Source organism: Schistocerca serialis, chromosome 1 (assembly GCF_023864345.2).
Source record: "Schistocerca serialis cubense isolate TAMUIC-IGC-003099 chromosome 1, iqSchSeri2.2, whole genome shotgun sequence".
Taxonomy (NCBI): Eukaryota; Metazoa; Arthropoda; class Insecta; order Orthoptera; family Acrididae; genus Schistocerca; species Schistocerca serialis.
The window spans coordinates 356,798,769-356,826,733 of record NC_064638.1 but is presented as its reverse complement, the minus strand read 5'-3'; the positions used below and the strand labels follow the sequence as shown (position 1 = coordinate 356,826,733).

Here is a 27,965-nt window from a genome sequence, read left to right as displayed (position 1 = left end):
ATCTCTCTTCTAACTGCCTTAATGAAAAAGTAATGTATTGCAGAGTAGCTTCACACCTTTGTAAAAATAAAGTTTTAACAAAACGTCAGTTTGGTTTCCAGAAGGGTTCTTCAACAGTAAATGCCATATATACTTTCACTAATGAAATATTAAACGCTCTGAGTAACCGGAAGTCACCTTTTGGGATTCTTTTGTGATCTATCAAAGGCTTTTGATTGTGTAAATCATGGAATACTTCTAGATAAGTTCAAGTACTGTGGTATGAATGGGACAGTGCTCAAATGGTTTAAATCGTACTTAACTGGAAGAGTGCAGAAAGTTGAAATAAGCAATTCACATAATACGCAAAAACTGGTGATTTCTCAAATTGGGGAACAATCAAGAATGGGGTGCCGCAAGGTTCGGTCTTGGGTCCTCTGCTGTTCTTAATATATATTAATGACTTGCCATTCTATATTCACGAAGATGCAAAGCTGGTACTTTTTGCCGATGATACAAGTATAGCTATCACACCAAACAGACAAGAATTAACTGGTGAAATTGTAAACGATGTATTTCAGAAAATCATTAAGTGGTTCTCTGCAAATGGGCTCTCTTTAAACTTTGACAAAACACAGTATATACAGTTCCACACAGTAAATGGAATGACACCATTAATAAATATAGACTTCGATCAGAAATCGGTAGCTCAGGTAGAATATTCAAAATTTCTAGGTGTATGCATTGATGAGGAGTTGAACTTGAAAAAACACACTGAAGATCTGCTGAAATGTTTGAGTTCAGCTACTTATGATATTAGGGTCATTGCAAATTTTAGCGATATACATCTCAGTAAATTAGCTTACCACGCCTATTTTCATTCTCTGCTTTCGTATGGCATCATATTCTGGGGTAACTCATCATTGAGTAAAAGAGTGTTCATTGCACAAAAGCATGTAATCAGAATAATTGCTGGAGCTCATCCAAGATCATCCTGCAGACACTTATTTAAAGGGCTAGAGATCTTCACTGTAGCCTCAGAAAATATATATATATATATATATATATATATATATATATATATATATATATATGAATATAATAGAGGGAAACATTCCACGTGGGAAAAATATATCTAAAAAGAAAGATAATGAAACTTACCAAACAAAAGCGCTGGCAGGTCGATAGACACACAAACAAACACAAACATACACACAAAATTCTAGCTTTCGCAACCAATGGTTGCCTCGTCAGGAAAGAGGGAAGGAGAAGGAAACCTGTCCTTTTTTCCCCCTAAGGTAAGTCTTTCCGCTCCCGGGATTGGAATGACTCCTTACCCTCTCCCTAAAACCCATATCCTTTTGTCTTTCCTTCTCCTTCCCTCTTTCCTGACGAGGCAACCATTGGTTGCGAAAGCTAGAATTTTGTGTGTATGTTTGTGTTTGTTTGTGTGTCTATCGACCTGCCAGCGCTTTTGTTTGGTAAGTTTCATTATCTTTCTTTTTAGATATATATATATATATATATATATATATATATATATATATATATATATATATATATATATAATGGAAGGAAACATTCCACGTGGGAAAAATTATATATAAAAACAAAGATGAGGTGACTTACCGAACAAAAGCGCTGGCAGGTCGATAGACACACAAACAAACACAAACACACACACAAAATTCAAGCTTTCGCAACAAACTGTTGCCTCATCAGGAAAGAGGGAAGGAGAGGGGAAGACGAAAGGAAGTGGGTTTTAAGGGAGAGGGTAAGGAGTCATTCCAATCCCGGGAGCGGAAAGACTTACCTTAGGGGGAAAAAAGGACAGGTATACACTCGCACACACGCACATATCCATCCACACATACAGACACAAGCAGACATATTTTCAGCTTGTGTCTGTATGTGTGGATGGATATGTGCGTGTGTGCGAGTGTATACCTGTCCTTTTTTCCCCCTAAGGTAAGTCTTTCCGCTCCCGGGATTGGAATGACTCCTTACCCTCTCCCTTAAAACCCACTTCCTTTCGTCTTCCCCTCTCCTTCCCTCTTTCCTGATGAGGCAACAGTTTGTTGCGAAAGCTTGAATTTTGTGTGTGTGTTTGTGTTTGTTTGTGTGTCTATCGACCTGCCAGCGCTTTTGTTCGGTAAGTCACCTCATCTTTGTTTTTTTTATATATATATATATATATATATATCTCTTTCGCAACCAACGGTTGCTTCATCAGGAAAGAGGGAAGGAGAGGGAAAGACGAAAGGATGTGGATTTTAAGGGAGAGGGTAAGGAGTCATTCCAATCCCGGGAGCGGAAAGACTTACCTTAGGGGGAAAAAAGGACAGGTATACACTCGCACACACACCCATATCCAACCAACTTGAAATTAGCGGAGGTTGAGGCCTGGCGGATAACGAGAAGAGAGGATATACTGAAGGGCAAGTTCCCATCTCCGGAGTTCTGACAGGTTGGTGTTAGTGGGAAGTATCCAGATAACCCAGACGGTGTAACACTGTGCCAAGATGTGCTGGCCGTGCACCAAGGCATGTTTAGCAACAGGGTGATCCTCATTACCAACAAACACTGTCTGCCTGTGTCCATTCATGCGAATGGACAGTTTGTTGCTGGTCATTCCCACATAGAAAGCTTCACAGTGTAGGCAGCTCAGTTGGTAAATCACGTGGGTGCTTTCACACGTGGCTCTGCCTTTGATCATGTACACCTTCCGGGTTACAGGACTGGAGTAGGTGGTGGTGGGAGGGTGCATGGGACAGGTTTTACACCGGGGGCGGTTACAAGGGTAGGAGCCAGAGGGTAGGGAAGGTGGATTGGGGATTTCATAGGATGAAATCCTAGATGATGTGACTTACCATACGAAAGCGCTGGCAGGTCGATAGAAACACCAACAAACAAATACATACACACAAAATTCAAGCTTTCGCAACAAACTGTTGCCTCATCAGGAAAGAGGGAAAGACGAAAGGAAGTGGGTTTTAAGGGAGAGGGTAAGGAGTCATTCCAATCCCGGGAGCGGAAAGACTTACCTTAGGGGGGAAAAAGGACGGGTATACACTCGCACACACACACATATCCATCCACACATACACAGACACAAGCAGACATTTGTAAAGACAAAGAGTTTGGGCAGAGATGTCAGTCGAGGCGGAAGTGCAGAGGCAAAGATAATGTTGAATGACAGGTGAGGTGTGAGTGGCGGCAACTTGAAATTAGCGGAGATTGAGGCTTGGTGGGTAACGGGAAGAGAGGATATATTGAAGAGCAAGTTCCCATCTCCGGAGTTCGGATAGGTTGGTGTTGGTGGGAAGTATCCAGATAACCCGGACGGTGTAACACTGTGCCAAGATGTGCTGGCCGTGCACCAAGGCATGTTTAGCCACAGGGTGATCCTCATTACCAAGAAACACTGTCTGCCTGTGTCCATTCATGCGAATGGACAGTTTGTTGCTGGTCATTCCCACATAGAATGCATCACAGTGTAGGCAGGTCAGTTGGTAAATCACGTGGGTGCTTTCACATGTGGCTCTGCCTTTGATCGTGTACACCTTCCAGGTTACAGGACTGGAGTAGGTGGTGGTAGGAGGGTGCATGGGACAGGTTTTACACCGGGGGCGGTTACAAGGATAGGAGCCAGAGGGTAGGGAAGGTGGTTTGGGGATTTCATAGGGATGAACTAAGAGGTTACGAAGGTTAGGTGGACGGCGGAAATTCACTCTTGGTGGAGTGGGGAGGATTTCATGAAGGATGGATCTCATTTCAGGGCAGGATTTGAGGAAGTCGTATCCCTGCTGGAGAGCCACATTCAGAGTCTGGTCCAGTCCCGGAAAGTATCCTGTCACAAGTGGGGCACTTTTGGGGTTCTTCTGTGGGGGATTCTGGGTTTGAGAGGATGAGGAAGTGGCTCTGGTTATTTGCTTCTGTACCAGGTCGGAAGGGTAGTTGCGGGATGCGAAGGCTGTTGTCAGGTTGTTGGTGTAATGGTTCAGGGATTCCGGACTGGAGCAGATTCGTTTGCCACGAAGACCTAGGCTGTAGGGAAGGGACCGTTTGATGTGGAATGGGTGGCAGCTGTCATAATGGAGGTACTGTTGCTTGTTGGTGGGTTTGATGTGGATGGACGTGTGAAGCTGGCCATTGGACAGGTGGAGGTCAACGTCAAGGAAAGTGGCATGGGATTTGGAGTAGGACCAGGTGAATCTGATGGAACCAAAGGAGTTGAGGTTGGAGAAGAAATTCTGTAGTTCTTCTTCACTGTGAGACCAGATCATGAAGATGTCATCAATAAATCTGTACCAAAATTTGGGTTGGCAGGCCTGGGTAACCAAGAAGGCTTCCTCTAAGCGACTCATGAATAGGTTGGCGTACGAGGGGGCCATCCCCGGGGACCATCCTGGTACCCATGGCTGTTCCCTTTAATTGTTGGTGTGTCTGGCCTTCAAAAGTGAAGAAGTTGTGGGTCAGGATGAAGCTGGCTAAGGTGATCACCTGCCACCCTGCCTAAAACCTGTTTCCTCATCACCTCATCCCTTCCCTACAGCCTAGGTCTTCGTGGCAAACGAATCTGCTCCAGTCCGGAATCCCTGAACCATTACACCAACAACCTGACAACAGCTTTCGCATCCCGCAACTACCCTTCCGACCTGGTACAGAAGCAAATAACCAGAGCCACTTCCTCATCCTCTCAAACCCAGAATCCCCCACAGAAGAACCACAAAAGTGCCCCACTTGTGACAGGATACTTTCCGGGACTGGACCAGACTCTGAATGTGGCTCTCCAGCAGGGATACGACTTCCTCAAATCCTGCCCTGAAATGAGATCCATCCTTCATGAAATCCTCCCCACTCCACCAAGAGTGAATTTCCGCCGTCCACCTAACCTTCGTAACCTCTTAGTTCATCCCTATGAAATCCCCAAACCACCTTCCCTACCCTCTGGCTCCTATCCTTGTAACCGCCCCCAGTGTAAAACCTGTCCCATGCACCCTCCTACCACCACCTACTCCAGTCCTGTAACCTGGAAGGTGTACACGATCAAAGGCAGAGCCACATGTGAAAGCACCCACGTGATTTATCAACTGACCTGCCTACACTGTGATGCATTCTATGTGGGAATGACCAGCAACAAACTGTCCATTCGCATGAATGGACACAGGCAGACAGTGTTTCTTGGTAATGAGGATCACCCTGTGGCTAAACATGCCTTGGTGCACGGCCAGCACATCTTGGCACAGTGTTACACCGTCCGGGTTATCTGGATGCTTCCCACCAACACCAACCTATCCGAACTCCGGAGATGGGAACTTGCTCTTCAATATATCCTCTCTTCCCGTTACCCACCAGGCCTCAATCTTCGCTAATTTCAAGTTGCCGCCACTCACACCTCACCTGTCATTCAACATCATCTTTGCCACTGCACTTCCGCCTCGACTGACATCTCTGCCCAAACTCTTTGTCTTTACAAATGTCTGCTTGTGTCTGTGTATGTGTGGATGGATATGTGTGTGTGCGCGAGTGTATACCCGTCCTTTTTCCCCCCTAAGGTAAGTCTTTCCGCTCCCGGGATTGGAATGACTCCTTACCCTCTCCCTTAAAACCCACTTCCTTTCGTCTTTCCCTCTTTCCTGATGAGGCAACAGTTTGTTGCGAAAGCTTGAATTTTGTGTGTATGTATTTGTTTGTTTGTGTTTCTATTGACCTGCCAGCGCTTTCGTATAGTAAGTCACATCATCTTTGTAAGATGATGAGACTTACCAAACAAAAGCGCTGGCAGGTCGATAGACACACAAACAAACACAAACATACACTCAAAATTCAAGCTTTCGCAACAAACGGTTGCTTCATCAGGAAAGGGGGAAGGAGAGGGAAAGACGAAAGGATGTGGGTTTTAAGGGAGAGGTTAATGAGTCATTCCAATCCCGGGAGCGGAAAGACTTACCTTAGGGGAAAAAAAAGGACAGGTATACACTCGCGCGCACACACACACATATCCATCCGCACATACACAGACACAAGCAGACATTTGTAAAGGCCAGCGCTTTTGTTTGGTAAGTCTCATCATCTTTGTTTTTAGTTATATTTTTCCCACGTGGAACGTTTCCCTCATATATATATATATATATATATATATATATATATATATATATATATATATATATATATATATATACACATTTATGAAATTTGTTATTAACAATCTGAACAAATTCAAAAGTAATAGCAGTGTACATGGCTACAACACTAGGAGAAAGGATGATCTTCACTGCTCAAGGTTAAATCTAACTGGCTCAGAAGGGGGTAAATTATGATGCCACAAAAGTCTTTGCTCACTTACCTAATAGCATCAAAAGGTCTGACAGATAGCCATATAGCATTTAAAAGGAAATTACAAGAATTTCTTAATGGCAACTCCTTCTACTCATTAGATGAATTTGTGGATATAGTAAGTGGGTAATTTCCCCAACACCCACAAAAAAATAAATAAAATAAAATAAAGTGTCATGTAATGTTTTGTGTAATGTAATTACTTGTATAGACACCTTTTACTAACCTGACACGTTCCACATCATTATGAAGTGTCATATTCATGATCTATGGAACAAGTACCAATCTAATGTGATCTAATCAGCCTGTTGTCTCTTTAAACACATTTCGAAAAGGAAAGAAAAACGTTAACATTTGTATTTTGAAGCAACCATTCATGTTTATCATAAAAAATATTGCTTACTTACTTAAATTGTAAACAGAAACATAATTTATGTCCTTTTGAAACATTTATGAAATATGTTGCACCAACATTATTCAGTAAAAAACCTAGCAAAAATTAGTCAGTATGAAACATTATTTCAACATTACTAAAATATTACTTCATACACTACCAGCTTAACAGCAGTAATACAGAATATCAAGAAAGAAAGCATAGGCTAAGTGGAGCACAAGCTCATAGTGGAAAAGGATGTGTAAGGAAATGAGCTGCATATTTGTCAGAGGAACTCTCTTAGTGTCCATCTTTGGCAATGTAAGAGAACCCACAGGAAATGTATACCAGAATGGTTAATGGGAGATTCAAGACTCATTCCACCTGAATATGTTGAAAAAGTTACAGACAATGAGACAATCCTATTCCCACTTTTTGAGGAAAATTATGATTTTAGAACTTTTCAACTGCTGAGTGTGTGTGCTTGATCTATCTCCACAAGAAAAAAATTGTGAAATTGAGGAGGGGTAAAGATGACATAAAAGCATATGCTACCTTCTCAATTAAACTGCATATAGCATGCTCTTTAAAATTAACATAATTTTAAATTTACTTCAAACAAAATAATAGTTCCCATATTATATGCAAAATGATGATTACCTTAGGCAAATCTACGAAATGAACTTTAAAATCCAATAAATCAGCTGCTTGCATCAATGTGTGTTTTGCAGTAACTTTTTGGTCTTGTGATGTTTGTGATTTGGAGCTGAAGGTGGAAGACGTGTCTGTAAGTGTTGACTTCACAGTAGGCTCACCAAGAAAGGAACTTCCACTCTTCACCAGCTGCTTTGCTAATGCTACCAATCTTTGATTCAAACCTGCGAGTGTTAGAAACAGAGATTGAGACAGCTACACAAAGTACGTGAAAAATACATTTAGCATATAAATGTCTCATACACTGACCAGGGCAACCTGATTAGGAATATGGGGTACTATTAACCATTTTTATATCCATACCAGAGAGGTAAAGGGTCAAAATCCAATATTTGCAGTTTGGTTTAAGCCTATATTTGTAATACCCACACATTGCTTCATTTGAAAAAGAAGAGTGGCAGTCTTGTTCCAGTCCATGATTGGCTTAGTGCTAAAGAGTCCACATGATTATTAATCATTGCTTAAATTGGCCATGGCTTGGAGCACACGTCACTCTTTCTCCACAAATAAAACAGTATGGAGATATTAAAAACATTCTCATAAGTGAAGACAGTGGAATCTGAATTACCCTACTTTACTCATAAGGTATGGATACAGAATCTGTGTTGTGTTTTTTAATACCTTCCCAAGAATCCAAGGAATGATTGCTACTGCATGTCTTTTTACTGTTGGTTGAGCTCTGCTTGTTTTGCAGGTTGTAACACACTTATGTAGATCATAAAAGCGACAGAGGATCTACATGAAGTTATAATTTACTTTTTGACTTAAAGTGTAGTTTAAGCTAATGGAGGGGGGGAGGGGGGGGAGGGGGGGAGGGGGGGGGGGAGAAGGATCTATCTTTGGCTGTGGGCCCCATACGCTACTTGTCGGGAATATTAGGCACTGGGTTTGTGGGGGCAGAAATTCACATATACTGAGTAAATAACCTTCACTAGCTTATCATCCCCCCCCCCCCCCCCCCCAAAAAAAAGAGTTCATAGCAGCAGGCACACTACATCGACCTGAAATCATTGTGGCTGTCACCCTCAGCACCAGATACTTATGAAGATATCAAGATAAAGGCATTATTCCATATCTGAGATATGCAAAACAGCTTTATTGCATGCACCAGCCAGTGACTCACTGTAGAAGCATTCTGCAGCAGGTATAAACATACACTGACAAGTAATTCATCAGCTTTCTGAGAAGTGAAAGCAGACTGCTACGTCCAAACCTCTAACCCTTACATTACTTCCCTCAGAGAAGAAGAGCTGCTATGACCACATGCACATGATGGATTTGTTTTGCCAGTTGCAGCATCGGAGGTGATTGCAACGTATTCTTCATTTGCAGACACAGTAATGGGCGGTACTGATGAATGGGTTTTTAAAATAACAACTTGGTGCACAACATATGTTGTGGACACAAGACAAATTAATGCCACACATATTGATGCCAGTGTAGACGGCATCAATATTCAGACATCAGATGCTCGTATTAGCTCTTAAAGACATGGATAGTTAATTACTTGGCATATAGATACAGAATATTTTGCAGAAGTAGCAACAGCAATGGGTGATTTTGTATGGGAGGTCTGTCCTTTGACTGGTAGGAAATGGTTGTAGTGTGCCATGTGGCAGGTTCTGTTTTGGGTTGAGTTCTCTACATGAGGATGAGCAGCACTACAATGAAGGTGAACTAAAAGGACAGCAAAATACCATCATTAAATTCATTCAGTGAACTTCACTCAACATTTTTACCACAAGTAGATTCCGAAAATAAAGTATGTATCTAGAAAGATAACTACAAGATCCATCTACGACAGTCAAGATTTCGGATCGCAGGCTGTGCCTGGGCCTGACTGACAAAGTGCTTAGATTGGCTGGCATATGTACCCCATCACCATGCCAAGCTGTCTGACAAGGGGAAGGTCTCAGACACGGCCAACTGATTCGGCTCAAATTTGGCAGGTTGCTTGTGTACATCCTAAAACGAAGGAATCTAAGATATTTTGGGTCAACACCCCCATGTTTCTGAGAAAATCACCCCTAAAGGTTATGACAAGCAACTGACTCAAAATTGGCGGGATCGATAGATAATTGTAAATAGAGCATTTTTCATTATCAGGTATGGGGTCCAAAAACACATACTTTACCAGAAATCGAGATAAGAAACTTTCACAACTGCCGCTTCTGTACCCACATGGTACACACTTTTTGCCGACAGCACTGATAGCGCAATGGCCAAGGTAACTGGTTGGGAATCGGAGAACCCGGGTTCGAATCTCAAAGAAACATAGTGGATGTTCTTCCTTTTGTTTGTATTTTTCCACATGTCAACTGATAGGGATAGGAGGATTAATAAGGTAAGTAAATCAATAAGGAATGATAATAGTAAGGTAGGCAAATAAATTTCTCGAACCTCTTGGGATAGTAAACAACTAAAATGTTAAGCCAGGTCACTTTACAATGGCTCTTCCAGTCAATATTACGTGTCCTCACTTTTCTTCAAACAACTAGATGGATGGTACTTGTCATACAAAGATTCAAAACAAATATACTCACAGCACCAAGAACATCTAATGAATGCAATCTTTCGACAGCTACACTGCTCCTTCCGAAGAGTCAGCGGAAAAAAAAACTTGGTTTACATTTATAAATATGTCTTTTTCGGGAATTAATTTGGATGTGTACCATGCATACAATATCATTGCCCGAAAAATCGGTGCTGAAAGTTGGTTATGAATTATGCTGTGAATAATTATTGCATCCGTGCGGTTGTGCAAATCCCGCTGGGTTTCCAGAAGCATGCTGCAATTCTGAAGCCTGGAAATAAACTTTTTAACCTGGCGATAGAAATAAACATCACACAGCTGGCACACAGGTGTGCAGTTTGGCAGTATTACTTTTACTGTGCATGTCGGCTTACCCTCGCCATCTATAAACATTGTGTCATATATTGTAGTATTAATTTGTCCGCTCCAGGAATCCAATATTAGACAAAACTTGTTATCATAAATGTATGGTATTAAAACATTCTCACAAAATGGTCTGTAAATCACATTTGTCAGTTTCCCGGATTTGGAGCAGGTAATGTAAACATTTTTCAATGAGTCATTTAAATGATTGACCTCTTCTATAACCCGAGGACCAAATGTAACATTCGTTCCATGTAAACACAGGAAAACCTTAGGCAACACTTTTCCAGAGGCTGTGATGGCATATTGGGCCATGTGCGAATGTGTTAGATTGTTGTTACTACCAACTGCGACAAGGGTCCATTTTTCTCCCTTATGCAATGATGTGCGTTGAATGTTCAGCCGATACTCGCATCCTGTTTGATCGGTGTTGTCACGTAATCATGATTAAAACCAGTCATAAGTGACACCGTTTGCGTGATGAAAAGAACCACCACTTTCTGTATATCTTCTATATTTTGTACCTCCTTATGAGAGATGTATGAGAGAGGACCCAAAAATAACCGGGATTTATTTCTAGAAAGCATATACTTTATTGTTTTCAAATAGAGCCTTAGTCTCCATCAAAGTACTCTCCATTAGCATTAATACACTTGTCCAAACATTCATCCCAGTGTTCGAAGCACCTTTTAAGTTCGTCCTCTTTGACACCTGCTAGCATTTTCATGATATTGCATTTTACGTCTTCCACATCTGCAAAATGCTTCCCTCTCAAGTCTCTTTTCATCCTCGGGAATACGAAGAAGTCCGAAGGTGCTAAATCCGGCAAACAGGGCGCGTGGGTCAAGGTCGTCATCTTCATTGAGACCAAAAACTGGTGAACGCTGAGAGCCATGTGCGCGGGAGCGTTGTTGTGATGCAGGAACCACACACCAGAATCCCACAAAGCCGGATGTTTTCGCGACAAACTTCTGCGAAGACATTTCATAACCTCTCACATTCGATTTCACTTGTCGAGCTTTTTTTGCTCGAGGTGAGCCAGGTGACTTCCATTGTGACGACTGTTGTTTACTTTCTGGATCATACCCATAGCACCATGACTCATCACCTGTAATGATTTTGTTGAAAAAATGTGGATCATCTTTGAACGCGTCCTTCATTTCAAGACAGGCTTCAATGCGACAATCCCTTTGGTCTCTGGTAAGAAGCTGCCACTCTTCACATCCCCAAATCGATGGTCAAGATGCACTGACTTGAACTCCAGGACAACCCAGACAAGTTCTCGAGTTGGTCAATTGTCCTGCGTCAATCTTCACTGATGAGATCACAGATTTTGTCGATGTTCTCTTCGCTTCGAGCAGTAGAAGGTTGACCAGAACGGGGCTGATTTTCAACCACCATTTCTCCCTTTTTAAACCGAGAAAACCATTCGTACACTTCCATTTTACTAAGAGCATAGTCTTTGTAGGCTGCCTGAATCATCGCAACAGTTTCTACTGCATTCTTGCCGAGCAAGAAACAAAACTTTACTGCCGCACGTTGTTCGTAAGAACTAGCCATTTCCTCGTGTCAAGTTTGCACTGTAGGCACACTCAAAGAACTGCCAAAGAAACCACACTTCTCACTGTTGGGTGACGCCACGTGGCAGAATGACTCAGCAGAGCTCCAACTACAACCCTCTCGTGGCGCAACCTGCTACTACAGGTACACGATGTGCAGCATTATGATTCCGGTTACTTTTGGGTCCCCCCTCGTATTTAGTGATGTGCTGTTGATGAATTTTATACTCTGATTTGAAATTTCTTGCCCAAGATAATGATGCAGCAAATGTAAAATCTTTGTTGGCCGTATACTGAAGCGCTGCACAGCAGCCCAGTCCTGAAGTATTCTCGTTGTTACATTCTCATTACAACAATGAGATTTGACAAATCGGTCGTATGTCCACTTATTTATCACCTGGTATTTGTCGTATCTTGTACCTCCTTCAACAATATCACTTTCCCACAATTTCAAGTCCTTCTTCCCTTTCAGGGCTGTTGTTGCTCCAATCGTTTGCAGTGTTTGTAAGTTCCAATTTGGATGATTCCTGGCTAGTGCTACCGCCTTTACTTTTACTTCAAGGGGTACAGTGCCGTAGTTCAATCGTTTAGTAACCAGTTCACAATACTCATCGGGAACAGATGAAGCACATATTCCCAGTTATGTGGAGATTTCCAAAGTGTTACGACCATTTTGCGATTCACTAGTTGGGATATCTTCCACTGAATCACCTTCTGCTTCGTCTTCATGGTATAGTACTTTCAGTATCAACAAAAGTCATTTCGTTTGTCAGCTGCAAAAATTGCTCGACAATAGCCGCTCCTATCGATCTGGAACGCCGAGAAACAGAACTGCCTGCTTGTGGTAGTGTATTGATAATGCATCTGTCTTGTAACACTTTTACAAACCAAAACACATTGTTGGTAACTTCCCGCTTGCCATCGTCTGTGACAGGCTCCCAACTATATATTACAGTGCTAGTCAAAGGGTGTACATCCCCCATTATTCAGATCATGCACCTGAAAGATATGACACAAAAAACAACTAGTTACTATGGCATAAACAGACGAGCTAATTACTACAAACTACATGCAGTACTCGTCATATGTTACTTACAGAAGAACACTGTATTCATTCACAAAATGTATTTCATTTGGCGCATTACAAATGAAAAATCGCTACATGTATCCACGAGGTTCACGGCAGCCTAATGACACGAAACAACTCTTTCCGACTGACTTCTATAAGGCTCGTGCTGGACACCTACACTCTTCCAGGTTCACAACTATGATATGACGAAGAGGCAACCAGGACAACATAACTCTCCCCGCGTGCATTCTGTCCCATGCCTCACTGTAAATAAGCATCATGAGGTTGGCTATCTGTGATCCCTCATGAGGAATTCGCAACATTCTTACTAGGAATTGTTTTCATGTGACAAAGTTTAAAAGTTTAATAATTTACTAACTCACAGCGTTTGCTTACCTTATTATTATCATTCCTTATTGATTTAGTCATCTTATTAACCCTTCTATCCATATCAATTGAAATATGGAAAAATACAAATGAAAAGAATAACATCCGCTGGGTTTCTTCAAGATTCCAAACCGGGTTCTCCTATTCCCAGCCAGTTACCTTGGCCATTGCGCTATCAGCGCTGTCGGTGAAAAGCATTTACCATGTGGGTACAGAAGCGGCAGTTGTAAAAGTTTCTTCCTCGATTTCTGGAAAAGTTTGCATTTGCGGACCCTATACTTGGTGATGAAAAATGCTCTATTTACAATTATCTATCAAGCCCTTTAATTTTAAGTTGATTGCTAGTCATAACCTTTAGGGGTGATTTTCTCAAAATTGCGGAGGCGTTGACCCAAAATATCTTAGAGCCCTTCGTTTTAGGTTGTACACAAGCGACCTGCCAAATTTGAGCCGAATCAGTTGGCTGTGTCTGAGGCCTTCCCACTGTGAGTGTGAGGTGGGGGAAGTGAGGGAAACTGTGCCACATTTAAATTTCTTCTCCTAGACATTTATCATTTTGTGCGACTGTTCCATGTGCAGCAAACACCAAGTAGGTGTTTTTATGGTTTTAAACATTGTTGTACGTGAAGTTAAACTTTTCTACATACAAACCTTTGTTGTTGTCACTGGAAACATCCCAAAACTCTGAATTCATTACTGCTGCAATTGTTTCATCTGTCCGAAAACTGGGATTCATCTAGGAAAGAAAATAATCTTTAATATGAAAGTACATCACAACAATCATTTCTGAACACTTACTAAGAATATCCTCTAGTTCTTGTAAACAATCTACAGCTTGTTTCTAAGGCATTCATCTGTTTACAAAATGACTAATCACATTGGAATTCAAGAAGAAGCAACAGTCGAGTATCATTTCCTTCGAAGAATGATTAAAGTGTACAAGTCTTGATCAACAATATTATTCAATGTGATGAGTCAGCGGCACAAATGGTTTTTGCCCTCTCTGGTATACAAGTGTGAATCCATTAGAACCACAAGCAGTGACAGAGTAGTATTCGATGAATGATGATGACCCTTTCTTTCATAAAATAGCTCTTTTCATTTAATATGCATAAAATAATCTGGGAAGAATTTCCATAATTATTGATACAAGTCATGATCTGTGGTTCATGCTTTACAGGCTGTCAGTCTCATAATGTACTACTTCATTTGTTACACAACCCTGCAGGTCCTCCTTTAGTATGGGAGTTATACAACTGAAACTGTGCGTGGTTAACTACCGTATGCACTTACAGGGTGTATATACGTGAACAAGGGGGGGAAAAAAAATCCCGGATTTTCCCTGGATTTCCCGGTTAAAAATACACTTTCTCCCAGGTGAAAATACACTTTTTCTGTCTTAAGTGACACTATACTCTTATTCGGCACTGTAAAACTCATCAATCCTTTGAATGTTTGTGGTTTTATATACCGGATTAGAATTTCCCGGCACTTTAGAAAACCAAACTTAGGGGGAAAAACACGGTTTGAAAGACCTTTGATGTGCAGCAACATATAGGCGGCATATTTTCGTATTACGAAGGTATAAATTCGAATTCCACCAAACACTGCATGTCACTTTCCAAAGCATTGAAATCGAAATTGCAATGTGCTTTTGTAAGCCAGTCATAGCTCATGCACGTGATCTCGCCAGCTGATGAAAGCGTAGGACACGTGATGTAGTCAGCCAATAGCAAGATCACTCTTAAGTAGTGCGAACACATAAATAAGAAAAGTTAATGGTTTAAATTGATATACATAGCATTCACATATAATATTGGTTTTGAAGATTAATAAGCTGGAAGAGAAGCTAAGCTTCCACATATAATGTTGATCCTTTTTGCGCTTGTTATACTTTAAGATACAACACACAAATGTGCCAGTAAAATTTTTAACGACGACGTAAATGTCTGATCTTCTGGACTCTAAATTCTTCTAAATGGTCATACTCAAAGAGTCGACTTTTAAATGAGAGTCAAACACTTTGTAATTTAAGAAATCCATCGTACATTCTCGCACATAGCTCATCTTATGTGAAAGTAAATCTGCTTTGAATGTAATGCTTTTCAAACCATCATTCGCAATGTTTCCCCGCGACCTGTTAGAAATAGGTTTGTTTCAGCAGTTGCAAGAGAGCGCCATATAACAAGCGTCACCACGCTTGCGCAGATACGGTAATGCAGGAAGTCCATATCTTCGTGTGTGTAAAACATTGAAAGACCTTACATTATGACATAAAAGAAACAAGAAATCAGAGGATACTTCAAGAGCATCGAAATTTCGTGAACCATACTAAAACGCACAATTCAGCTTAAAATGCACATTTGTATGTCAATTTTCTTGGAGTACCAATACTGTATTATCTCATGTTTGGTTCTTTATTATGGCATAATGCTATACATACACTTGAAATGTGGCAAACAGTTGAAACTAGCCAATAGTGTGAAATTAAACACTTTGTTTCAAATAATTTGACTGCCCCTACAGAAAAGATTAATAAAAGCCAAGTCTCTTTAGCAAACTGGCAAAAATAGCTTCATTGTTCTGTAAGGCGATAAATGTTTGACTGTCAGAAAGGTGGAAACAAAATCTAAAACTAATAACATATTTTAGCCTTCCATAATTACGGGAACGTATTTTAATTCATTTGATAGCTCTCAGCCACAAAAATCCGTTTGGTATCATTTAATGTGAGAGCAATAAAAGAAGAGGAAAGAACAAAATCACTGTACGTAAACACAGGTCACGCGGAGATGACCCACCTCCCCACCACAGCCCAAAATTTAGTAATTTCCGAACTGGGGCAATATTAAGTAGTGGCGCCCAGCCACACTTCTGTAACCAGAGGCGGGAGATGGTACTACTCATACGCGACTCAACTGCGCCTGCACAAGAGCCCGCCCGCAACTGCTCAAATAAATCTAATTTAAACAGTTGTCAAGTCACATTCATCGGAGGCAATTTGGTGTTATGAAGCACTGCATAGTCTTCCTAAAGCCTTTGACACACTTTGCTGTTGGCAGTCGCTTGTATGAGCACTGTTTTGTTGTATACGGCGCATTTTGCTTTGCAACTTAAGTTTTATTTTCGTTTCCCCCCCCTCTCATTCATGTTTTGTTGCTGCAGTATTATTCTGCAGTAGCGGGATACAGTAATATCCATTGTTAGAGTATTGGTTCTTACCTGTCAAAATCACAAAAATTTACTTGAAAACTAAAACAATGAAAAATTTCCGGAATTCTAAACAATTCCCGAGTTTTTCCCGGTTTCTCCCGGATGAAAATATTCCCGGGTTTTTCCCGGATCTCCTGGTTGCCCAGGGTCGTATACACCCTGATTTAATTAAGCACAGAGGGAAAATAAGATGTTAATAATTTGCACTTTGCTTTCAGTCTCAAAGTAATGTTCCCTTCTTCTACTAAGTTTATAAACTAAATGTTATCTCCATGTTTCAACAGCCCCACACCATTATGGAAGATAAATGAGATTCTCCTGAACTTCACTAAGTCTGCATAGCTCAAGATAGAACAGTAAACACTATTTTTTGTATGTAGAACAGACATTAAAAATTCTCACCTTCTGATGTGGAAGGACTGATTTTTTCCCATGGCTGTAGAAAAATGGTTTTGTTTACAGGATGATAATGCATCAATATTTGGTAGAGACCAAATGTTTGGGAAACAAGGTTGTTCAGTTCTTCAAGGTTGGACTGAGCAAGGTGGAACTTAATATTGAAGTCTTCAGCACCAGCAATCTTTTTCTCCTAACCGATTTCTTCATAACAGATTTGGTGTGGCTGCCTCACTTAAAAGTTATGATGGACTGGAGGCCTACAATGCATTCAATGTTTACCTTTGTAATGTACGCAATTGGTGCCATGGGAGATAAATTTTTCCAACAATCTCATGGAATGTAATTTCTCTTTGTCAACATTCACAATACATGTATAAGTACCCCCTCTGCCTAAAACTTTCGATGAGCTAGAGACATACACCAGCAGTTACCTTTGTAACAGTAGACATAAAAGAAAACATTACTCCAATGCATTACCTATTAACTTTATCTGTGATGTATATGATGGAGAGGCCCCACTACACATTCTTTTTAATTTTGGGGAAAAAAAAAAAACAGAAATTTAATTATTTTACATTTTATGATTCTCTTAAATCAGAAAGTAAACAACAAACACAGCACTAGAGACTTGTCTTCATAAGGAATAATATTACATACCACCTCTTAAACCTACTAGAAAAATAACGACTGGACAATTATTTTCTTGTGGTTCTTCAGTTCTTCCCAGTCTATATTATGGTGGAAAGTTTTCAAGCGAAAAACTGGATCATCATGCCCACTGTGCACAACATTTTGACAACAGGCAGAGTTGTCATCCAACATGCCTGGAGGACAGAGCAACTCCTTCTATACCTTTGAGTGCCTACCCCTAACTTCTTCTGCATGCAAGATGTTCCAATTTTGTTCGCACCCAATTATAATCCTCAGCTTATTGTCATTCTGGCCAGTATCCCCACAGCTGCTCTGTCAATCTAGTTATCTTCTTATTTTTCGATTTATTCCTTTTTTCCATTCTGGTACAGGTCTCTGCTGTTTCATCAACAGATCAAACACCAGATTCTAGGATTTACTAGGGTGGTACACTGAGTCATGACTAAAATTGTTCAACTGATTCTTTTAAGATGAAGTCCCAGAATTTTGATGTTATGCCAACATTTTTATTTTGAAGTTATGCCAACATTTTTATTTGGTTGAAATTTTTCGAGGGTTCCATTTCCAAAAAAATGCTCCATGACCACCAAGCTGCCTGGTTGTCCTACAAGTGTGCCTTGTTTGTCGCTGGGCCAAAGATCAATGGAAATATGTCGCCTGAGCAGATGAATAATGTTTCTTGTTACCCTAGACTGATGGTCATGTCTAGATATGTCATCATCCAGGCAAACGGCTGTTCAAAACATGCACTGCACCACAGATGCAGTCCGCTGGGTAACAGTATTATACTACAGGGGATACAGTATTCTGATTCCATCAGATCTGTAGTAGTAGCCAAAGACACCATTACAATTGTGGGCTAAGTGAATATTATTGCAGACTACCTGCACCCCTTCTTCCTTGATGTCTCCTCTGACAGCAACAGAATATTCCAATAGAGTAACTATCCATATCACCAGGCAAGTGTCATTTTACAGTGGATTTAAGAGCAACCTTGCTGATATAGTGACCAGCAAATTTGCCTCGTCTGGATCTCATGGAATAAATCTGGAAAGCTATTGGGCACCAGCTCTATACCCATAAAACACCACCCTATTATTTACGGGAATTGCATGACCTGTAGATAAGTGTCTGGTGCCCTATACCTCTGAAAGTTTTCCAAGGATTCGTAAAATCTGTAAGAAGCAAATCACTGCTGTATTGCATTCCAAATATGAAACAACACATTATTCAGAAGGTGGTAGTAACTTTTGCCTCATTAGTGTGTGTCAACACTGAGTCACACACGGTAAATCCCAGAACAAATACTTAGTCAATTAACATGCAAATATAGATTAGTGTTTTGTTTATATTTGTGTATGAATTTGGACTTAGTAACTATACAACAGTGATCATAATTTTTTCACATACATAACTGGAAGGAAAGAATGCACTGCATAGGCAAAGCATTCAAAGATGCCACATTACCACCTTTGTAGGCCTGCAAACTATTAATAAAATTTGGCAGATGGTATTTCCGTCCTAACTATAGCATGACTGGCTTGCAGTGCATGAGCTTTATTATACTTGTATCTTATCATCACCATTATCATCCACATAACATCCACAGCAGGATAAAGGCCTCTTCGAGACTTTTCCAGGCATTCTGGCTGGAGCTGCCAATGGTAGGTGTGCATGATGTGTGAACGTATGTGCTTTCTTTGCTGAAGAAGGCTTGGGCTAACAGCTATAATGTGTAACAGCCTCTTCGTTGTGCCTGCCTGCAACTCATTGGATCATCTTTATGGTGAGCAGCAATCTATCCTTTTCATAATATTGTTGATGAAATGCAGTTAATTTGATTTTAGTTCCTTTTGATTCCATTTTTTATTTGGTATCTTCTGGAAGAAAGAGTCAGGGCAAAAAATCTGCTGCTGTTCTCCTTTTCAGTGTGTGTGTGTGTGTGTGTGTGTGTGTGTGTGTGTTATATCTCAACTACACTACAATATGAAGAGCCTATGATATGAAGCAACATTTCACAATATTACCTGTTCAAAAGTATTGAGAATACTGCGAGTTCTTTTCTTCTTTTGAGATGAACGTCGCTTCTTCTTAGACTTCCTCTTCATTGAGTTTGACAGAAAGGAATATGACTCATTATATTGCACTAATTCCAGCATTTTCTCAGCTGCTGCTCTCTTTGACAACTGTGAAAAATTTAAAAATAATATCTATGATACAATTGGAAACTATTTAACAGGGACTAGTCCTATAAAAATAATATATCTGCCATTATTATTTGCACAGAGTTCATGCCAAAGATACGATCTTGCGTGGCTGCAGCAAAATTTGAGCAGAAGGGCAGCTAGACTATTCTGTTGGCATATATTAAACTCTTATCATTAAACATGCAATGACCTGGTGTAGAAAAATCAATAGTCAATACAGGGTATGTAAATAAAATTTCACGACTGATTTCTTCCTGACTAGTGGTGTGCGCGCAGGCCAGTCTCACCAAATGCGGCAGGTGATGGGGGGTGTTGGCTAATAAAGCCAAGCATCGGCATTTGTCAGCAAAATGTTGGAGTGAAAACATCGCGAATGCAGGGAGTGTCTGTTTCGAAACATCATTGAGAAATCGGAGGGTCCAAAATGCCCCTCCTCTTGGAGCAGTGGTGTTCAATCAAATTTTGTGTAAAACTGAACAATACCAGTAGGGAGACATTGAAAATGATCCAAGAGGCCTATAAAGAATACACCAAGTCATGTGCCATGGTTTTCATGTGGCACAAGGAAGTTTATATGCCAACTAGCTCTGCAAATGACGAAGAAATTGAAGTAATGTATGATGCAATAAAAGAAATTATTCAGGTAGTGAAGGGAGACGAAAATTTAATAGTCATAGGTGACTGGAATTCGACAGTAGGAAAAGGGAGAGAAGGAAACATAGTAGGTGAATATGGATTGGGGCTACAAAATGAAAGAGGAAGCCGTCTGGTAGAATTTTGCACAGAGCATAACTTAATCATAGCTAACACTTGGTTCAAGAATCATAAAAGAAGGTTGTATACATGGAAGAATCCTGGAGATACTAAAAGGTATCAGATAGATTATATAATGGTAAGACAGAGATTTAGGAACCAGGTTTTAAATTGTAGGACATTTCCAAGGGCAGATGTGGACTCTGACCACAATCTATTGGTTATGAACTGTAGATTAAAACTGAAGAAATTGCAAGAAGGTGGGAATTTAAGGAGATGGGACCTGGATAAACTGACTAAACCAGAGGTTGTACAGAGTTTCAGGGACAGCATAAGGGAAAAATTGACAATTTAATTGATGAAAGGAGAAAATATAAAAATGCAGTAAATGAAACAGGCAAAAAGGAATACAAACGTCTCAAAAATGAGATCGACAGGAAGTGCAAAATGGCTAAGCAGGCATTGCTAGAGGACAAATGTAAGGATGTAGAGGCTTATCTCACTAGGGGTAAGATAGATACAGCCTACAGGAAAATTAAAGAGACCTTTGGAGAAAAGAGAGCCACTTGTATGAATATCAAGAGCTCAGATGGAAACACAGTTCTAAGCAAAGAGGGGAAAGCAGAAAGGTGGAAGGAGTATACAGAGGGTCTATACAAGGGCGATGTACTTGAGAACAATATTATGGACATAAAAGAGGATGTAGATGAAAATGAAATGAGAGATAAGATACTGCGTGAAGAGTTTGACAGAGCACTGAAAGACCTGAGTCGAAACAAGGCCCCGGGAGTAGACAACATTCCATTAGAACTACTGACGGCCTTGGGAGAGCCAGTCCTGACAAAACTCTACCATCTGGTGAGCAAGATGTACGAGACAGGCGAAATACCCTCAGACTTAAAGAAGAATATAATAATTCCAATCCCAAAGAAAGCAGGTGTTGACAGATGTGAAAATTACCGAACTATCAGTTTAATAAGTCACAGCTGCAAAATACTAATGCGAATTATCTGCAGATGAATAGAAAAACTGGTAGAAGCCGACCTGGGGGAAGAACAGTTTGGATTCCGTAGAAATGTTGGAATACGTGAGGCAATACTGACCTTACGACTTATCTTAGAAGAAAGATTAAGGAAAAGCAAACCGATGTTTCTAGCATTTGTAGACTTAGAGAAAGCTTTTGACAGTGTTGACTGGAATACTCTCTTTCAAACTCTAAAGGTGGCAGGGGTAAAATACAGGGAGCGAAAGCCTATTTACAATTTGTACAGAAACCAGATGGCAGTTATAAGAGTCGAGGGGCATGAAAGGGAAGCAGCGGTTGGGAAGGGAGTGAGACAGGGTTGTAGCCTCTCCCTGATGTTATTCAATCTGTATATTTAGCAAGCAGTAATGGAAACAAAAGAAAAATTTGGAGTAGGTATTAAAATCCAGGGAGAAGAAATAAAAACTTTGAGGTTCGCCGATGACATTGTAATTCTGTCAGAGACAGCAAAGGACTTGGAAGAGCAGTTGAACGGAATGGACAGCGTCTTGAAAGGAGGATATAAGATGAACATCAACAAAAGCAAAACTAGGATAATGGAATGTAGTTGAATTAAGTCGGGTGATGCTGAGGGAATTAGATTAGGAAATAAGACACTTAAAGTAGTAAAAGAGTTTTGCTATTTGGAGAGCAAAATAACTGATGATGGTCGAAGTAGAGAGGATATAAAATGTAGACTGGCAATGGCAAGGAAAGCGTTTCTGGAGAAGAGAAATTTGTTAACATCGAGTATAGATTTAAGTGTCAGCAAGTCGTTTCTGAAAGTGTTTGTATGGAGTGTAGCCATGTATGGATGTGAAACGTGGACGATAAATAGTTTAGACAAGAAGAGAATAGAAGCTTTCGAAATGTGGTGCTACAATAGAATGTTGAAGATTAGGTGGGTAGAGCATGTAACTAATGAGGAGGTATTGAATAGGATTGGGGAGAAGAGAAGTTTGTGGCACAACTTGACTAGAAGAAGGGATTGGTTGGTAGGACATGTTCTGAGGCATCAAGGGATCACCAATTTGGTACTGGAGGGCAGTGTGGAGGGTAAAAATCGTAGAGGGAGACCAAGAGATGAATACACTAAGCAGATTCAGAAGGATGTAGGTTGCAGTAGGTACTGGGAGATGAAGGAGCTTGCACAGGATAGATTAGCACGGAGAGCTGCATCAAACCAGTCTCAGGACTGAAGACCACAACAACAACAACAAGATGTTCAAAGATGACCGTGAAGACTTGGAGGATGATGACTGATCTGGAACACCTACAACGAACAGAGCTCACGAAAATCTGGCCGAAGTGTATTAAGTTTTAAACAGTGACCGACTTCTCGGCATCGAATGATTGCAGATGAAGTGGGTTTGAATCACCAAACTGTGTTTCAGTGAGTGACAGAAGATCTAATGATAATAAACGTGAATGTGGAACTTGTCCCTAAAATGCTCTCGGATGAACATAAGGAGCGGCGCCTGGCTGTTTCACAGGAAATGCTTGAATGTTTACAAAACTGAACCTGATTTTTTTTTTTTTTTTTTTTTTTTTTTTTTTTTTTTTTTTTTTTTTTTTGGACAAAGAGGTTATTGGTGATGAATCCTGGGTTTTTGGATATGAACCACAGTTAAAGAGGCAAATCTTGTAGTGGTACACTTCCACATCACCAAAGCCAAAGAAAGCCCACATGAGCAAGTCACATGTGAATAGCATGCCCATTGTTTCTTTGAAGCAAAAGGAATGATAGTTTGTGCCCTACCAGAGAGACTATCAATGGCCAGTATTAAACTGGAGTGGTCTGCCGTTTGAAGCATCAAGTCCGCCCGGAGAAGGAAGATGACTGGGTGCTCCACCATGACAATGAAACTGTTCATACCTGCTACACTGTCACTGAAGTTTTGACCTGGTTCAACGTGGCAATGCCGCCACAGCCTCCCTATAGCTTCGACCTCGCCCCCAGTGACTTCTTTTTGTTCCTCCAGATGAAGAGAGATCTGAAAGGGAAGTGATTTTGACAGCATCACAGCGGTTGAAAAGGCTTCAATGAGGGTTTTGCACAGCATTCCAGTTAAGGAATTCCAGGGAGCTTACCAGAAGTGAAAATTTCATTGGCAGTGAAGTGTGGATTCTAAAGGCACCTATTTTGAAGAATTTTAGTCTGATATATGAAAGTATTCAATAAATTTTGTGTTCTGAGACAAGTATTGAAATTTTTTACACACCCTGTACATAAACGTGTCTCACATCTACATCTAGGTGTACAGCTACCCTTTGCAAACCACTTTTTGGTGTGTTGCTGAGGGTACTTTGTATCCAACTGTGATTTCCCCCTTTCCCTGTTCCAGTCAGGTATGGGCCGTGAGAAGAACATTTGCTGATAATCTACTGTGAGGGCTCAAATATCTTTAATTTTATCTTCATGATCTTTTATTGAGATATACAAGGGGGGGACCCAAAAGTAACTGGAATCGTAATGCTGCTCACTGTGTACCTATAGTAGCAGGTTGTGCCATCAGAGGGTTGTAGTAGGAGCTCTGCCGAGTCATTCTGCCACGAGCCATCACCCAACAGTGAGAAGTGTGGTTTCTTTGGCAGTTCTTTGAGTGTGCCTACAGTGCAGACTTGACATGCTGAAATGCCTAGTTCTTACGAACAACATGCGGCAGTGTAATTTTGTTTCTTGCTCGGCAAGAATGCAGCAGAAACTGTTGCGATGATTCAGACAGCCTACAAAGACCATGCTCTTAGTAAAATGCAAGTGTATGAATGGTTTTCTCGGTTTAAAAAGGGAGAAATGAAGGTTGAAGATCAGCCCCGTTCTGGTCAACCTTCAACTGCTCGAAGCGAAGACAACATCGACAAAATCTGTGATCTCATCAGTGAAGATCGACACAGGACAATTGACCAACTCGAGAACTTATCCAGATTGTCCTGGAGCTCAATTCAGTGCATCTTGACCATCGATTTGGGGATGTGAAGAGTGGCTGCAAAATTCGTGCCAAAGCTTCTTACCAGAGATCAAAGGGATCGTCGCGATGAAGCCTGTCTCGAAATGAAGGACGCGTTCAAAGATGATCCACATTTTTTCAACAAAATCATTACAGGTGATGAGTCATGGTGTTATGGGTACGATCCAGAAAGTAAGCAACAGTCTTCACAATAGAAGTCACCTGGCTAACCTCGACCAAAAAAAGCTCGACAAGTGAAATCGAATGTGAGAATGATGTTGATCTGTTTCTTACATCAAAGGGATCGTACACTCTGAATTTGTCCCTCAAAACCAGACGGTAAACCAACAATTCTATTTGGAGGTTATGAAACCTCTTCGCAGAAGTTTGTCGCGAAAGCATCTGGCTTTGTGGGATTCTGGTGTGTGGTTCCTGCATCACAACAATGCTTCCACGCACACAGCTCTCAGCGTTCACCAGTTTTTGGCCTCAACGAAGATGACTACCTTGACCTACGTGCCCTGTTTGCCGGATTTAGCGCCCTCGGACTTCTTCGTATTCCCGAGGATGAAAAGAGACTTGAGAGGGAAGCATTTTACGGATGTAAAATGCAATGTCATGAAAATGCTAGCAGATATCAAAGAGGACGAACTTAAAAGATACTTCGAACACTAGAATGAATGTTTGGACAAGTGTATTAATGCTAATGGAGAGTACTTTAAAGGAGATTAAGATTGTATTTGGAAACAATAAAGTATACGCTTTCTAGAAAGAAATTCTGGTTTTTTTGGGTCCCCCCCTCATATGTAGGAAGAAGCAATATATTAGTAGATTCTTCTAGGAATTGACACTCTTGGAACTTGAACAATAGACCACGCCATGATGCAGAGTATTTCTCTTACTGTGTTTGTCACTGGATTTGGCTGAACATATCCCAGATACTTTTGTGCTTAATAAATGAAACTGCAATGAAAAAGACTGCTCTTCTTCGGACCTTATCTATTTCCTCTATCAATCCTATCTGGAATGGAACACATACTGATAAGCAATATTCAAGTATTAGTCGAACAAGTGTGTTATAAGTTACTTTGATGGACTACATTTCATGAGGATTCTTCCAATGAGTCTCTATGTTGCATCTGCTTTACCCGTGATGAATTTTATGTGGTTGTTCCTCTTCAAATCAATCTGTATACATACACCTAGATATCTAATGGAACTGACTGCTTCCAATGATTGTTCTGTAATTTTGTAATCATACAGTAAAGGGTCTTTCTGTCTCTGTATTTGTAATACATTACATCTGTTTATGCTGATAGTCAATTGCCATCCCTGCACCAACTGTCAATCCTCAGCAGGTCCTCCTTTATTCCTCTACAAATTTTTAGTGCTGCAACTTCCCTGTATACAACAACACCATCTGTGAAAAGCCTAATGGAACTTGCAAATTTATCTAGCAGGTCATTTACATATATTGTGAAAGGTAATGGTCCTGTATCACTCCCTTGGGGCATGTCCAAAGTTACTTTTACTTCTCAGGACTTCTCTTTGTTTAGAATGGCATGCTGTGTTATGGTTGCTAGAAATTCTTCAATCTGCTCACAACAGCAGTCCCATATTCTGTACTCCATATTTAATTCATTAGAGAGCAGTGCGGAACTGTGTCACATGCCTTATGGTAGTTAAGGAACATGGCATCTACCTGGGTGCCTGTATCTATTGCTTCCTTGGCCTTACGGACAAACACAGTGACCTGGGTTTCACATGATCATTGTTTTTGGAACCAATGTTGTTTCCTACAGAGAAGATTTACAGTCTCCAGAAATATCATTAATACCTGAACATAAAACGTGTTCCAAAATTATATGATTGACCAAAGTCAAGGATAGAGGCATATAGTTTTGTGCACCTGTTCAACGAGTCTTCTTTAAAAAGAGAATGACTGTGCTTTTTTAAGACCACTAGGAATGGTTTGCTACTGGAGATACTTTTGGTATGCTGCTGCTAGAAGGGGGCACATTCTTTTGCATACCCTGTGTAGAATTGAAATGGGATCCCAACAGGTCAGGTCTTTCATCTGTTGAGGCATTTCAATTGCTGTTCTTTCTTTTGGTCACTTATTTCCATATCTGTTATTTTGTCATTCATGAGACAATTTAGAGGCGGAACTACACTGGGATCTGCTTCTGTGAAACAGTGTTGCAAAAAGACATTTTTAACTTCGTTCTTTCCTGTGTCATCCACTGTTTCAATCCCATTATGAACACAGAGTGTCTGGACAGATGGCTTTGACCCAGTTACTGATTTAAATAAGGGAAAAAAAAGTTTCTAGTGTTTGCTGTTATGCCAGTAGACAGAATTTTGCTTTCAAATTTGTTGAAAATTTCATACAAAGCCCTCGTTATGTTACTTTTGGTTTCATTTAGTTCTTGTATACCTGTGAAGCTTTGGCTACATTTAAATTTGCAGTGAAGCTCTCTCTGCTTTCATAGTAGCTTTCTAACAGGGTTTTTTTCTGTTCCTCACAATTTTGCTCAGCACATACTTGTCTGAAATGTGTTGTATGATACTTCTGAAGTCTGTCCACTGATGCTCAACATTGTCAGACCAGGAGATGAAATTTTCATGTTGACCTGTTAGGTAATCTGAAATCTGCCATTCAACAGCAAACAGTGTCTGGATTCGTTTAACATGTGGAAATTTCTTACATAATATAATTTTCATCTATTGCAGAATGCATACAGAGAAATTTTCTGGGGAGAACCAACATGGTTCCTGAATTTTTAATACAAAACCCCTTGTCATTTATTCAACAGTAGACAATCTGACAAAAATTTGGCAATATTTGGCCAATACCCCACTTCCAGTTCCTTCCAATTACTACTTACTTGGTTTTATCAAGGATGGATAAAAGGAAAAATGTGTAATTACAATGGCATAGGTCTATTTTTGACTTCATTGTTTTCCAGCTCAGAAAAATTTACTGATTAATTTTCAAAATGAGACCATTGCTGAGGCAAAGATTCTCTTCCCTGCTCTCCCACTGCAGCTTGATGTTATTCAACTACACACAAGTTATTTATATTTCCACTGAAATATCACACATATAAAGTTGCTTTTGATGCTCTGGGAACTAAATAGTATGAAGATCTCAGATGCCCAATTGTATAGCGCACATAGTATTACAAATTATTTCAGGAATTCATTAAATTCTTGCAAAGGACACTTGCGTGTACTGTCGCGTGCTGCAGAACACTGCTATATTAAACACAGAATTTTGTTTGCGAATATCAGTTACTGATGTATTTCTCAAAGCAACTGTCAGTTTACATAGCTAGATTTTCCATTATGGAACGTCACACTGTCTTCAATCCCCTCGACCATAGAACACTCAGTTGATGGTGATGGGAGAGAACATTTTCCATACCAGAGTACTAGTTGTAGAAGAATAAAA

General features: G+C 40.4%; 1 protein-coding gene across 1 annotated transcript in view; it reads right to left on the bottom strand.

The window, feature by feature from the left end:
* Positions 1 to 27,965, bottom strand: part of LOC126470187 (maternal effect protein staufen-like) — a 202,927-nt gene that overhangs the window by 25,744 nt on the left and 149,218 nt on the right. Inside the window, exons 8-10 of the mRNA XM_050097847.1 lie at positions 19,607 to 19,765; positions 13,968 to 14,052; positions 7,352 to 7,569 (exon numbers count right to left, since the gene is read on the bottom strand). Of these exons, the coding sequence (XP_049953804.1) occupies positions 7,352 to 7,569; positions 13,968 to 14,052; positions 19,607 to 19,765 (462 nt within the window). The remainder of the gene's footprint in view (positions 1 to 7,351; positions 7,570 to 13,967; positions 14,053 to 19,606; positions 19,766 to 27,965) is intronic.